At 43.8% G+C, this 14,955-nt stretch overlaps 1 protein-coding gene across 2 annotated transcripts; it reads left to right on the top strand.

Moving 5' to 3' along the window:
• Nucleotides 1-14,251: 14,251 nt before the first annotated feature.
• LOC119320455 (60 kDa jasmonate-induced protein-like) lies at nt 14,252-14,943 on the top strand. 2 transcript variants are annotated; one of them, XM_037594541.1, is made up of 2 exons: nt 14,252-14,344; nt 14,458-14,943. In XM_037594541.1, exons 1-2 carry the CDS (start codon nt 14,257-14,259, stop codon nt 14,904-14,906), a joined length of 537 nt encoding a protein of 178 aa, XP_037450438.1. In that variant the 5' UTR covers nt 14,252-14,256; the 3' UTR covers nt 14,907-14,943. The 2 variants fall into 2 exon arrangements, with proteins under 2 accessions (XP_037450438.1, XP_037450437.1); XM_037594540.1 differs by having other exon boundaries at nt 14,254-14,356.
• The last annotated feature ends 12 nt before the right edge of the window (nt 14,944-14,955 follow it).

Raw genomic sequence — 14,955 nt, 5'->3', positions numbered from 1 at the left:
AGAGTAGTGTAGCATGTTACTGCTTTCGTTATTCCTATCCTGATGCATAGCCTGTCTTTGATACTGCTGTTGATACCTTTACCTGCAATCCTACTTGCTTAGTATAGGATGCTAGTATTTCCATCAGTGGCCCTACATTCTTGTCCGTCTGCTGTGCTATACTATCGGGCCGTGATCACTCGGGAGGTGATCACGGGTATATACTACATACTTTATACATGATACATGTGGTGACTAAAGACGGGTCGGCTCGAGGAGTACCCGCGAGTGATTCACGGATTGGGGGCTGAAAGGACCTTTGTCCCGACGGCCCTCTAGATGGATCTTTATGGCGGAGCGACAGGGCAGGTTGAGACTACCTGGGAGTGGTGGGCCTGGCCCTGTTCGGCGTTCACGGATACTTAACACGCTTAACGAGATCTGGGTATTTAATCTGAGTCTGGCCATTTGGTCTATACGCACTAACCATCTACGTGGGAGTAGTTATGGGTATCCCAATGTCGTGGTATCAGCCGAAGCCTTCGTGACGTCAGCGACTGAGCGGCGCGCGCCAGATTGGACCGCGTGACGTGACTTCCGTTGTACTGGAGGTTGCTAGGTCTGCTTCCGGCGGCGTTCGCAACGTGCAGGTGTGCATTGGGCGATGGGCCCAGACCCCTGTGCGCTTAGGTTTAGACCGGCGTGCTGGCCTCTCTGTTGTGCCTAGGTGGGGCTGCGACGTGTTGATCTTCCGCGGCCGGGCATGACCCAGAAAAGTGTGTCCGGCCAAATGGGATCAAGCGTGTTGGGTTATGTAGTGCACCCCTGCAGGGAAGTTAATCTATTCGAATAGCCGTGTCCCTTGGTAAAAGGACGACCCGGAGTTGTACCTTGACCTTATGACAACTAGAACCGGATACTTAATAAAACACACCCTTCCAAGTGCCAGATACAACCCGGTGGTCGCTCTCTAACAGGGCTACGAGGAGAGGATCGCCGGGTAGGATTATGCTATGCGATGCTACTTGGAGGACTTCAGTCTACTCTCTTCTACATGCTGCAAGACGGAGGTGACCAGAAGCATAGTCGTCGATAAGACTAGCTATCCCCCTCTTATTCTGGCTTTCTACAGTTCAGTCCACTGATATGGCCCTTTACACATATATCCATGCATATGTAGTGTAGCTCCTTGCTTGCGAGTACTTTGGATGAGTACTCACGGTTGCCTTGTTCCCCCTTTTCCCCCTTTCTTTACCCGGTTGCTACGACCAGACGATGGAGCCCAGGAGCCAGACGCCACCGTCGATGACGACTACTACACTGGAGGTGCCTACTACTACGTGTTGCCTGCTGACGACGACCAGGAGTAGTTAGGAGGATCCCAGGCAGGAGGCCTGCGCCTCTTTCGATTGTATCCCCGTTTGTGCTAGCCTTCTTAAGGCAAGCTTGTTTAACTTATGTCTGTACTCAGATATTGTTGCTTCTGCTGACTCGTCTATGATCGAGCACTTGTATTCGAACCCTCGAGGCCCCTGGCTTGTATTATGATGCTTGTATGACTTATTTATGTTTTAGAGTTGTGTTGTGATATCTTCCCGTGAGTCCCTGATCTTGATCGTACACATTTGCATGCATGATTAGTGTACGATTGAATCGGGGGCGTCACATACACGGCTGCTGATCATGTTGCACGGCCATCTCAAACGACTTTCATGCAAGGAACAAATATACTCGACGGAGTAGTAATCCTACGTGAGACCGTTCACGAGAGACACCAAAAAACATGAGTGGTGTAGTTCTAAATATGGACTTTAAAAAGGCATATGATCAGGTCAAATGGTCATTTCTTCAATTGGCCCTGAGGATGAAAGGATTCTCTGATAAATGGCACAAGTGAATCCAAAATTTCTGTCACTCGAGGTAGTGTGACTATCTGGGTCAATGATGATGTAGGTCATTACTTTTAGACAAAAAATGAATACGCCAGGGTGACCCCATGTCTAAAATGTTATTTAATATTACTATTGGCTATTCTGATTGTTCATGCCAAGCAGGACGGTCAGATTGCAGGAGTAGTGCCACATCTTGTGGATGGTGGCCTCTCTACTCTGCAATATGTCGATGATATTTTGTTTATGGAACATGATATTGACAAGCCTCGAAACCTGAAACTATTGCTTTCAGTGTTTGAGCAAACATTGGGCCTTAAAATTAATTTCTATAAAAGTGAAGTGTTTTGCTTTGGAGAAGCTAGTGAGGCGGTGGCCGATTACACTCACTTGTTTGGTTGTGCACAAGGCCAATTCCCAATTAAATATTTGGGAATACCGATTGATTATCGACGTCTCACAAATGTGGAGTGGAAACATATAGAGGAGCGCTTAGATTAATGGGTGAGTAGTTGGAAAGGCAAGTTGCTCTCTGTTGGAGGATGGCTAGTCTTGATCAATTTAGTCCTCACTAATATGATTTCTCTATATGCTTTTTTTTTCAAATCCCAAAAGGGGCCTTGGAAGGCTGGATTATTTTATATAGAGATTCTTTTGGCAAGGAGACAGTGAAAACAAAAAGTACATGATGGTCAAATGGAGTATGGTTTGTAGACCGAAAGACCAAGATGGCCTTGGCATCCATGACCTGCAGGTCAAGAATGATGCCTCACTTAGTAAATGGTTGTTCAAACTACTTAATAAGGATGGCGTTTGGCAAACCCTCTTGTGCAATAAGTATCTAGGCTAAAAGGTTTTGTCTCAGGCCTATTAAAAACCTGGTGAATCGAAATTTTGGGCTGGTCTAATGGCGGTAAAGAAGCATATTTTCTATTTTTGATCCTTCATGATAAATGACGGGTCGGATATTCTTTTTTGGAAGGACAACTGGCTAGCAATGTCAGCCTCCGAGAATAATATCCAGCTTAGTACCGCATTGTTCCCGGTAAGAATGATACTCTTGCACATGTCCTGATATCATCCCCGTCGGATATTTCTTCCATGTAAGATTTGATCGGCCCCCATCTTATGTCATGGCAAAATCTTTTATCCAGATTGGATTCAATTAACCTGACATAAGGACATGATGCGTTTTGCTAGAACCTCACTACATGTAGGTTATTCACAGTCGACTCTATGTACCGTGCGCTCACGCATTCGGAGGTCCCATTGGATAATAACAAGAAAATTTGGAAGTCGAAGATTCCACTAAAGTTTAAAATTTTCATGTGGCATCTTTGGAGGAGAGGTGTGCTAACAAAAGACCACCTCGTCCATCGCAATGGGCAAGTAAGAAGTGTAGTTTTTATACTCACAACGAGACAATCAACAAACACTTCTTTTTCCAGTGCAAGGTTGCGTGTATTACATGGTTAATCATCCAAATAGTATCCAATTTATATCCGCCCACAAGTGTTGCCAATATTTTTTTCATTGGTTGGACGGTATTCCAAGTAGGTTTATAACGTTATTAAGGGTGAAAGTTGAAGGAAATATGCCCTAGAGGCAATAATAAAGTTATTATTTATAATCATGATAAATGTTTATTATTCATGCTAGAATTGTATTAACCGGAAACATAATACATGTGTGAATACATAGACAAACAAAGTGTCGCTAGTATGCCTCTACTTGACTAGCTCGTTAATCAAAGATGGTTATGTTTCCTAACCATGGACAAAGAGTTGTAATTTGATTAACGAGGTCACATCATTAGTTGAATGATCTGATTGACATGACCCATTCCATTAGCTTAGCACCTGATCATTTAGTATGTTGCTATTGCTTTCTTCATGACTTATACATGTTCCTATGACTATGAGATTATGCAACTCCCGTTTGCCGGAGGAACACTTTGGGTGCTACCAAACGTCACAACGTAACTGGGTGATTATAAAGGAGCATTACAGGTGTCTCCAAAGGTAGATGTTGGGTTGGCGTATTTCGAGATTAGGATTTGTCACTCCGATTGTCGCAGAGGTATCTCTGGGCCCTCTCGGTAATGCACATCACATAAGCCTTGCAAGCACTGCAACTAATATGTTAGTTGTGAGATGATGTATTACGGAACGAGTAAAGAGACTTGCCAGTAACAAGATTGAACTAGGTATTGAATACCGACGATCGAATCTCGGGCAAGTAACATACCGATGACAAAGGGAACAACGTATGTTGTTATGCGGTCTGACCGATAAAGATCTTCGTAGAATATGTAGGAGCCAATATGGGCATCCAGGTCCCGCTATTGGTTATTGACCAGATACATGTCTCGGTCATGTCTACATTGTTCTCGAACCCGTAGGGTCCGCACGCTTAAGGTTACGATGACAGTTATATTATGAGTTTATGCATTTTGATGTACCGAAGGTTGTTCGGAGTCCGGATGTGATCACGGACATGACGAGGAGTCTCGAAATGGTCGAGACGTAAAGATTGATATATTGGAAGCCTATATTTGGATATCGGAAGTGTTCCGGGTGAAATCGGGATTTTACCGGAATACCAGGAGGGTTACCGGAACTCCCCGGGAGCTATATGGGCCATAGTGGGCCTTAGTGGAAAAGAGAAGGGGCTGCCCTAGATGGGCTGCGCCCCCCCCCCCACTTCCCCTAGTCCTATTAGGACTAGGAGAGGTGGCCGGCCCCCTCCTCCTCTTTTCCCCTCCGAGGAATCCTAGTTGGACTAGGATTGGAGGGGGAATCCTACTCCCAGAGGGAGTAGGACTCTCCTGCGCCTCCCCCCTTTGGCCGGCCAGCCTCCCCTCCTCTCCTCCTTTATATACGGAGGCAGGGGCACCTCTAAACACACAAGTTGATCCACGTGATCTATTCCTTAGCCGTGTGCGGTGCCCCCTGCCACCATATACCTCGATAATACTGTAGCGGAGTTTAGGCGAAGCCCTGCTGCTGTAGTTCATCAAGATCGTCACCACGCCGTCGTGCTGACGGAACTCTTCCCCGACACTTTGCTGGATCGGAGTCCGGGGATCGTCATCGAGCTGAACGTATGCTCGAACTCTAAGGTGCCGCAGTTTCGGTGTTTGATCGGTTGGATCGTGAAGACGTACGACTACTTCCTCTACGTCGTGTCATCGCTTCCGCAGTCGCTCTGCGTTGGGTACGTAGACAACACTCTCCCCTCGTTGCTATGCATCACATGATCTTGCGTGTGCGTAGGAAATTTTTTGAAATTACTACGAAACCGATCAGTGGTATCAGAGCCTAGGTTATTTATGTTGATGTTATATGCACGAGTAGAACACAAGTGAGTTGTGGACGATACAAGTCATACTGCCTACCAGCATGTCATACTTTGGTTCGGCGGTATTGTTGGACGAGACGACCCGGACCAACCTTACGTGTACGCTTACGCGAGACCGGTTCCCTCGATGTGCTTTGCACATAGATGGCTTGCGGGCGACTGTCTCTCCAACTTTAGTTGAACCGAGTTTGGCTACGCCCGGTCCTTGAGAAGGTTAAAACGGAGTCTATTTGACAAACTATCGTTGTGGTTTTGATGCGTAGGTGAGATTGGTTCTTACTTAAGCCCATAGCAGCCACGTAAAACATGCAACAACAAAGTAGAGGACGTCTAACTTGTTTTTGCAGGGCATGTTGTGATGTGATATGGTCAAGGCATGATGCTGAATTTTATTGTATGAGATGATCATGTTTTGTAACCGAGTTATCGGCAACTGGCAGGAGCCATATGGTTGTCGCTTTATTGTATGCAATGCAATCGCGATGTAATGCTTTACTTTATTACTAAACGGTAGTGATAGTCGTGGAAGCATAAGATTGGCGAGACGACAACGATGCTACGATGGAGATCAAGGTGTCGCGCCGGTGACGATGGTGATCATGACGGTGCTTCGGAAATGGAGATCACAAGCACAAGATGATGATGGCCATATCAAATCACTTATATTGATTGCATGTGATGTTTATCCTTTTATGCATCTTATCTTGCTTTGATTGACGGTAGCATTATAAGATGATCTCTCACTAAATTATCAAGAAGTGTTCTCCCTGAGTATGCACCGTTGCCAAAGTTCGTCGTGCCCAGACACCACGTGATGATCGGGTGTGATAAGCTCTACGTCCATCTACAACGGGTGCAAGCCAGTTTTGCACACGCAGAATACTCAGGTTAAACTTGATGAGCCTAGCATATGCAGATATGGCCTCGGAACATGGAGACCGAAAGGTCGAGCATGAATCATATAGTAGATATGATCAACATAACGATGTTCACCATTGAAAACTACTCCATCTCACGTGATGATCGGTCATGGTTTAGTTGATTTGGATCACGTAATCACTTAGAGGATTAGAGGGATGTCTATCTAAGTGGGAGTTCTTAAGTAATATGATTAATTGAACTTAAATTTATCATGAACTTAGTACCTGATAGTATCTTGCTTGTTTATGTTGATTGTAGATAGATGGCTCGTGCTGTTGTTCCGTTGAATTTTAATGCGTTCCTTGAGAAAGCAAAGTTGAAAGATGATGGTAGCAATTACACGGACTGGGTCCGTAACTTGAGGATTATCCTCATTGCTGCACAGAAGAATTACGTCCTGGAAGCACCGCTGGGTGCCAGGCCTGCTGCTGGAGCAACACCAGATGTTATGAATGTCTGGCAGAGCAAAGCTGATGACTACTCGATAGTTCAGTGTGCCATGCTTTAAGACTTAGAATCGGGACTTCAACGACGTTTTGAACGTCATGGAGCATATGAGATGTTCCAGGAGTTGAAGTTAATATTTCAAGCAAATGCCCGGATTGAGAGATATGAAGTCTCCAATAAGTTCTATAGCTGCAAGATGGAGGAGAACAGTTCTGTCAGTGAGCATATACTCAAAATGTCTGGCTATAATAATCACTTGATTCAATTGGGAGTTAATCTTCCGGATGATTGCGTCATTGACAGAATTCTCCAATCACTGCCATCAAGCTACAAGAGCTTTGTGATGAACTATAATATGCAAGGGATGAACAAGACTATTCCCGAGCTCTTCGCAATGCTGAAAGCTGCGGAGGTAGAAATCAAGAAGGAGCATCAAGTGTTGATGGTTAACAAGACCACTAGTTTCAAGAAAAAGGGCAAAGGAAAGAAGAAAGGGAACTTCAAGAAGAACGGCAAGCAAGTTGCTGCTCAAGAGAAGAAACCCAAGTCTCGACCTAAGCCTGAAACTGAGTGCTTCTACTGCAAGCAGACTGGTCACTGGAAGCGGAACTGCCCCAAGTATTTGGCGGATAAGAAGGATGGCAAGGTGAACAAAGGTATATGTGATATACATGTTATTGATGTGTACCTTACTAGAGCTCGCAGTAGCACCTGGGTATTTGATACTGGTTCTGTTGCTAATATTTGCAACTCGAAACAGGGACTACGGAATAAGCGGGCACTGGCAAAGGACGAGGTGACGATGCGCGTGGGAAATGGTTCCAAAGTTGATGTGATCGCGGTCGGCACGCTACCTCTACATCTACCTTCGGGATTAATATTAGACCTAAATAATTGTTATTTGGTGCCAGCGTTGAGCATGAACATTATATCTGGATCTTGTTTAATGCGAGACGGTTATTCATTTAAATCAGAGAATAATGGTTGTTCTATTTATATGAGTAATATCTTTTATGGTCATGCACCCTTGAAGAGTGGTCTATTCTTATTGAATCTCGATAGTAGTAATACACATATTCATAATGTTGAAGCCAAAAGATGCAGAGTTGATAATGAAAGTGCAACTTATTTGTGGCACTGTCGTTTAGGTCATATCGGTATAAAGCGCATGAAGAAACTCCATACTGATGGACTTTTGGAACCACTTGATTATGAATCACTTGGTACTTGCGAACCGTGCCTCATGGGCAAGATGACTAAAACACCGCTCTCCGGTACTATGGAGAGAGCAACAGATTTGTTGGAAATCATACATACCGATGTATGTGGTCCGATGAATATTGAGGCTCGTGGCGGATATCGTTATTTTCTCACCTTCACAGATGATTTAAGCAGATATGGATATATCTACTTAATGAAACATAAGTCTGAAACATTTGAAAAGTTCAAAGAATTTCAGAGTGAAGTTGAAAATCATCGTAACAAGAAAATAAAGTTTCTACGATCTGATCGTGGAGGAGAATATTTGAGTTACGAGTTTGGTGTACATTTGAAAAACTATGGAATAGTTTCGCAACTCACGCCACCCGGAACACCATAGCGTAATGGTGTGTCCGAACGTCGTAATCGTACTTTACTAGATATGGTGCGATCTATGATGTCTCTTACTGATTTACCGCTATCATTTTGGGGATATGCTTTAGAGACGGCCGCATTCACGTTAAATAGGGCACCATCAAAATCCGTTGAGACGACGCCTTACGAACTGTGGTTTAGCAAGAAACCAAAGTTGTCGTTTCTTAAAGTTTGGGGCTGCGATGCTTATGTGAAAAAGCTTCAACCTGATAAGCTCGAACCCAAATCGGAGAAATGTGTCTTCATAGGATACCCAAAGGAGACTATTGGGTACACCTTCTATCACAGATCCGAAGGCAAGACATTCGTTGCTAAGAATGGATCCTTTCTAGAGAAGGAGTTTCTCTCGAAAGAAGTGAGTGGGAGGAAAGTAGAACTTGACGAGGTAACTGTACCTGCTCCTTTACTGGAAAGTAGTTCATCACAGAAAACTGTTTCAGTGACACCTACACCAGTTAGTGAGGAAGCCAATGATAATGATCATGAAACTTCAGATCAAGATACTGCTGAACCTCGTAGATCAACCAGAGTAAGATCCGCACCAGAATGGTACGGTAATCCTATTCTGGAAGTCATGATACTAGATCATGATGAACCTACGAACTATGAAGAAGCGATGGTGAGCCCAGATTCCACAAAGTGGCTTGAAGCCATGAAATCTGAGATGGGATCCATGTATTAGAACAAAGTATGGACTTTGGTTGACTTGCCCGATGATCAGCAAGCAATTGAGAATAAATGGATTTTTAAGAAGAAGATTGACGCTGATGGTAATGTTACTGTCTACAAAGCTCGACTTGTCGCAAAATGTTTTCGGCAAGTTCAAGGGATTGACTACGATGAGACCTTCTCACCCGTAGCGATGCTTAAGTCCGTCCGAATCATGTTAGCAATTGCCGCATTTTATGATTATGAAATTTGGCAGATGGATGTCAAAACTGCATTCCTAAATGGATTTCTGGAAGAAGAGTTGTATATGATGCAACCGGAAGGTTTTGTCGATCCAAAGGGAGCTAACAAAGTGTGCAAGCTCCAGCGATCCATTTATGGACTGGTGCAAGCATCTCGGAGTTGGAATAAACGTTTTGATAGTGTGATCAAAGCATTTGGTTTTATACAGACTTTCGGAGAAGCCTGTATTTACAAGAAAGTGAGTGGGAGCTCTGTAGCATTTCTGATATTATATGTGGATGACATATTGCTGATTGGAAATGATATAGAATTTCTGGATAGCATAAAGGGATACTTGAATAAAAGTTTTTCAATGAAAGACCTCGGTGAAGCTGCTTACATATTAGGCATTAAGATCTATAGAGATAGATCAAGACGCTTAATTGGACTTTCACAAAGCACATACCTTGACAAGATTTTGAAGAAATTCAAAATGGATCAAGCAAGGAAAGGATTCTTGCCTGTATTACAAGGTGTGAAGTTGAGTAAGACTCAATGCCCGACCACTTCAGAAGATAGAGAGAATATGAAAGATGTTCCCTATGCATCAGCCATAGGCTCTATCATGTATGCAATGCTGTGTACCAGACCTGATGTGTGCCTTGCTATAAGTTTAGCAGGGAGGTACCAAAGTAATCCAGGAGTGGATCACTGGACAGCGGTCAAGAACATCCTGAAATACCTGAAAAGGACTAAGGATATGTTTCTCGTATATGGAGGTGACAAAGAGCTCACCGTAAAAGGTTACGTTGATGCAAGCTTTGACACTGATCCGGACGATTCTAAATCGCAAACCGGATACGTGTTTACATTAAACAGTGGAGCTGTCAGTTGGTGCAGTTCTAAAGAAAGCGTCGTAGCGGGATCTACATGTGAAGCGGAGTACATAGCTGCTTCGGAAGCAGCGAACGAAGGAGTCTGGATGAAGGAGTTCATATCCGATCTAGGTGTCATACCTAATGCATCCGGTCCAATGAAAATCTTTTGTGACAATACTGGTGCAATTGCCTTGGCAAAGGAATCCAGATTTCACAAAAGGACCAAACACATCAAGAGACGCTTCAACTCCATCCGGGATCTAGTCCAGGTGGGAGACATAGAGATTTGCAAGATACATACGGATCTGAATGTTGCAGACCCGTTGACTAAGCCTCTTCCACGAGCAAAACATGATCAGCACCAAAGCTCCATGGGTGTTAGATTCATTACAGTGTAATCTAGATTATTGACTCTAGTGCAAGTGGGAGACTGAAGGAAATATGCCCTAGAGGCAATAATAAAGTTATTATTTATAATCATGATAAATGTTTATTATTCATGCTAGAATTGTATTAACCGGAAACATAATACATGTGTGAATACATAGACAAACAAAGTGTCACTAGTATGCCTCTACTTGACTAGCTCGTTAATCAAAGATGGTTATGTTTCCTAACCATGGACAAAGAGTTGTTATTTGATTAACGAGGTCACATCATTAGTTGAATGATCTGATTGACATGACCCATTCCATTAGCTTAGCACCTGATCGTTTAGTATGTTGCTATTGCTTTCTTCATGACTTATACATGTTCCTATGATTATGAGATTATGCAACTCCCGTTTGCCGGAGGAACACTTTGGGTGCTACCAAACGTCACAACGTAACTGGGTGATTATAAAGGAGCATTACAGGTGTCTCCAAAGGTAGATGTTGGGTTGGCGTATTTCGAGATTAGGATTTGTCACTCCGATTGTCGCAGAGGTATCTCTGGGCCCTCTCGGTAATGCACATCACATAAGCCTTGCAAGCACTGCAACTAATATGTTAGTTGTGAGATGATGTATTACGGAACGAGTAAAGAGACTTGCCAATAATGAGATTGAACTAGGTATTGGATACCGACGATCGAATCTCGGGCAAGTAACATACCGATGACAAAGGGAACAATGTATGTTGTTATGCGGTCTGACCGATAAAGATCTTCGTAGAATATGTAGGAGCCAATATGGGCATCCAGGTCCCGCTATTGGTTATTGACCAGAGACATGTCTCGGTCATGTCTACATTGTTCTCGAACCCATAGGGTCCGCACGCTTAAGGTTACGATGACACTTATATTATGAGTTTATGCATTTTGATGTACCGAAGGTTGTTCGGAGTCCCGGATGTGATCACGGACATGACGAGGAGTCTCGAAATGGTCGAGACGTAAAGATTGATATATTGGAAGCCTATATTTGGATATCGGAAGTGTTCCGGGTGAAATCGGGATTTTACCGGAATACCGGGAGGGTTACCGGAACCCCCCGGGAGCTATATGGGCCATAGTGGGCCTTAGTGGAAAAGAGAAGGGGCTGCCCTAGATGGGCTACGCCCCCCCCCCTTCCCCTAGTCCTATTAGGACTAGGAGAGGTGGCCTGCCCCCTCCTCCTCTTTTCCCCTCCGAGGAATCCTAGTTGGACTAGGATTGGAGGGGGAATCCTACTCCCAGAGGGAGTAGGACTCTCCTGCGCCTCCCCCCTTTGGCCGGCCAGCCTCCCCTCCTCTCCTCCTTTATATACGGAGGCAGGGGCACCTCTAAACACACAAGTTGATCCACGTGATCTATTCCTTAGCCGTGTGCGGTGCCCCCTGCCACCATATACCTCGATAATACTGTAGCGGAGTTTAGGCGAAGCCCTGCTGCTGTAGTTCATCAAGATCGTCACCACGCCGTCGTGCTGACGGAACTCTTCCCCGACACTTTGCTGGATCGGAGTCCGGGGACGTCATCGAGCTGAACGTGTGCTCGAACTCGGAGGTGCCGTAGTTTCGGTGCTTGATCGGTTGGATCGTGAAGACGTACGACTACTTCCTCTACGTCGTGTCATCGCTTCCGCAGTCGGTCTGCGTTGGGTGCGTAGACAACACTCTCCCCTCGTTGCTATGCATCACATGATCTTGCGTGTGCGTAGGAAATTTTTTGAAATTACTACGAAACCATCAAAAGTTTATGCCTTATTATGGTCGGTTAGCTATGTAGAAATAACTTTGTTTTTAATAACATGAACATTTTTTCTTTGCAAGATATTTCCATTGTACACACTCACTTCTTATGTGGTTTACACTATAACGAATGGAGTACTAACTGTTGTTCGCTGTTCAGGGTGATGTGTATGCAGTTGGAGCGAGTGGCCAAGGAGGTTTTTACACAATATGGGTGGCAACATAATTTCTGGATCGGTCGATCACCTTCTTTGACATAGGCATAGTGTCGGTCCTATATGACTACTGTTGCCGATATGTCGGTTTCTTGTTTATTTTTATTTTTATTGTTGTCCGTCTTTTGGAGTTTTATTGTGTACATCTTCGTTATGCATAGGCCGGGCGTTACTCCTCATGCTTTGTATCCACTTGATGCTACATTTTAAGTTAATAAAAGCTTCCTTTGTCGGAAAAGAAAATCATCGTTAGTAACTAATAGGAGAATAAATGGTCGATGCTATTCTATCAGCCTGGTCGTAGTGGGAGTATCATATGAAGTATCATGCATGCCAACTACCCTATTTAGATGAGGTGGCATACAGTTAAATGAAGAAAGAGAGAATTGAATATCATGATACGATATTATATCATATTAAATGATGTGATGTGTCATGCCTGACAACAAATAAGGTCATACATGATAGGACGGGAACGTATGGCTCGGGTGTAATTGCACCTGAATTTCAAAAACAAAATTGTAATTTGTAAGAAAGTCAAAAAATCAGAAACTTTTTGCTAATAAAGTAGATTTTTTTTGCACTAGTATAAAAACTTTCGCTAAGAAATGACTTTCATGTTGTCGTGGATGTAAAAAAACAAATTTGTCGCAATATACGCCGTTCACGCTATTGTAAGAGAATATTTGTCAGAATTTTATCAATGAATATTTCGTTGCAGAATATTTTTGTATGGCAGAAGTGACAGCTCAAGTTTGTTGGTAAAAAGTTCTGGAACGTTTTGATTTTTTGTAAAAAAAATAAAAATAAAATATGTAACCAGGTGTAGGTACCACCATGTTCCAAAGGGTATTTTCCATACATGATACCAACCTATGATACTACTCCCTCCGTCGATGAATAAGTGTACATATAAAAAAATTAGGACAGATTAGAGTGGAGTGAAAAATATATTAGAAAGGTGCAAACCAGCATCTGTACCCTCTTTAATTATCCCACCCCCAATGAGCCAAGTGCATGTAGAAAATAAGAAGACCATATATTCAATGTTATTAGTCATGATTACCGTGTGATGAGAGAAACATTTTTTTAATTTAAAGTGCATTGGGAAGATAGAAGTACACTCTCTCGTGGATAAATTTTAAATGGCAAATGTATACTTATTTGTGGATGGAGGAAGTATATAACATAAAGGTAGTATCATATGGAGAACGGATGTTTGGAGGCCAGGCTCCATGGAACCCGGAATTTTTGAAGAAAACAAAATTCATACTTTCCTATTTCAAAAAAATCTGAAAGAATATGCAAGTATGCAAGGATGAAATGTATATATGTCTAAAAATTCAGGATGAAATCTATTGAAATGCGACCTGTACAAAACAAGACAAATTCATGGCCTGGGAGGATAAATAGTATCATGTGTTAAAATGCGTCACATTTTTCTTTTTTGCACAACACTCATCTCAACGTATTTCATTGTGAAAATTTACACATACATGCATTATGCCTCCATGTATATCTATGTTTTTTTTCAGAATTTTTGAAACATAGAAAATATGAAATTTGATGAATTTTGAATTTTTCAAAATCGAGCTCCATGGAGCTCGGCCTCCAAAGGTAATATTCGGTATCATATCCATGATACTAATTTACGATGATACTCGTCGTGCAAAGATTGAATGGAAGGCAAGCAATTACTATTTGAAATGCATGCACATCCGGCCGGGTGTTGGTGCCTGTCATGCAATTAAGTAGTCACCAGCACTAATTAATTCAGTCCCATCCATGTCCAGTGAGACGTACGTACGTGGAGGTCGACCTGCGACGAACTCTTTTGTCATGGGAGCTTGAAGCTAATAAGCTTGGTTACCTAGTGTGCGTACCCGTTGCCATGCATCCACGACGCGTACTTAAGCACGCACACCCCCACTTGCTATTTCGTGCACTCAACACCGTAACGGCCAGCGATCGCAACACTGGTTATCTACCCGGTTCTTCACTTGATAAATTAAATTACAGCAGTGGCATTTCATCACATACTGGTTTGATGAAACTAGCTGCATGCATATTTACCTTTCAGTTTGAACTGCAGGCTCTGCCATGGCTCAAGAAGTAGTGACGTTCAACGTCTTGTCGGACTCGTACGCGACGTTCATCTCGACTCTACGTAACAAGTTGCCCGGCCCTAATGCAGACATGGTGGGCGAGAAGAAGGGGAAACAGCGGCCTGTGCTCGCCAAGCAGACCGGCGCCGACAAGCCGCCGCCGAGATGGATCCACGTCGAGCTGAAAGGCAAGGGCGGCGCGGCGCCCAAGGTGGCCATCCGCAGCGACAACGTCTACATCTTCGCCTTCACCAATGCCGGTGGGAAATGGTTCAAGCTCACCAAGGGCAAAACGAGTGTCCTTCCGGACGCCACGCCGCTGGGCTTTGACGGCCACTACACCACACTCTGTCGGCGGCGCCACCAACTTGTCCACCTTGAAGCTTGGCAAGTACACCACATCGGAAGCAGCCGGCGCCCTCTGGAACCACAATAACAAGTCCTACGTCCAGGGACTTGTTCAGGGGGGGACGAGGGGGGGCGAG

The sequence above is a fragment of the Triticum dicoccoides genome, chromosome 6B (genome assembly GCF_002162155.2).
Source record: "Triticum dicoccoides isolate Atlit2015 ecotype Zavitan chromosome 6B, WEW_v2.0, whole genome shotgun sequence".
NCBI classification, from domain to species: domain Eukaryota; kingdom Viridiplantae; phylum Streptophyta; class Magnoliopsida; order Poales; family Poaceae; genus Triticum; species Triticum dicoccoides.
Note: the sequence above shows the minus strand (reverse complement) of the source record. Positions and strands in the feature narration are given on the sequence as shown.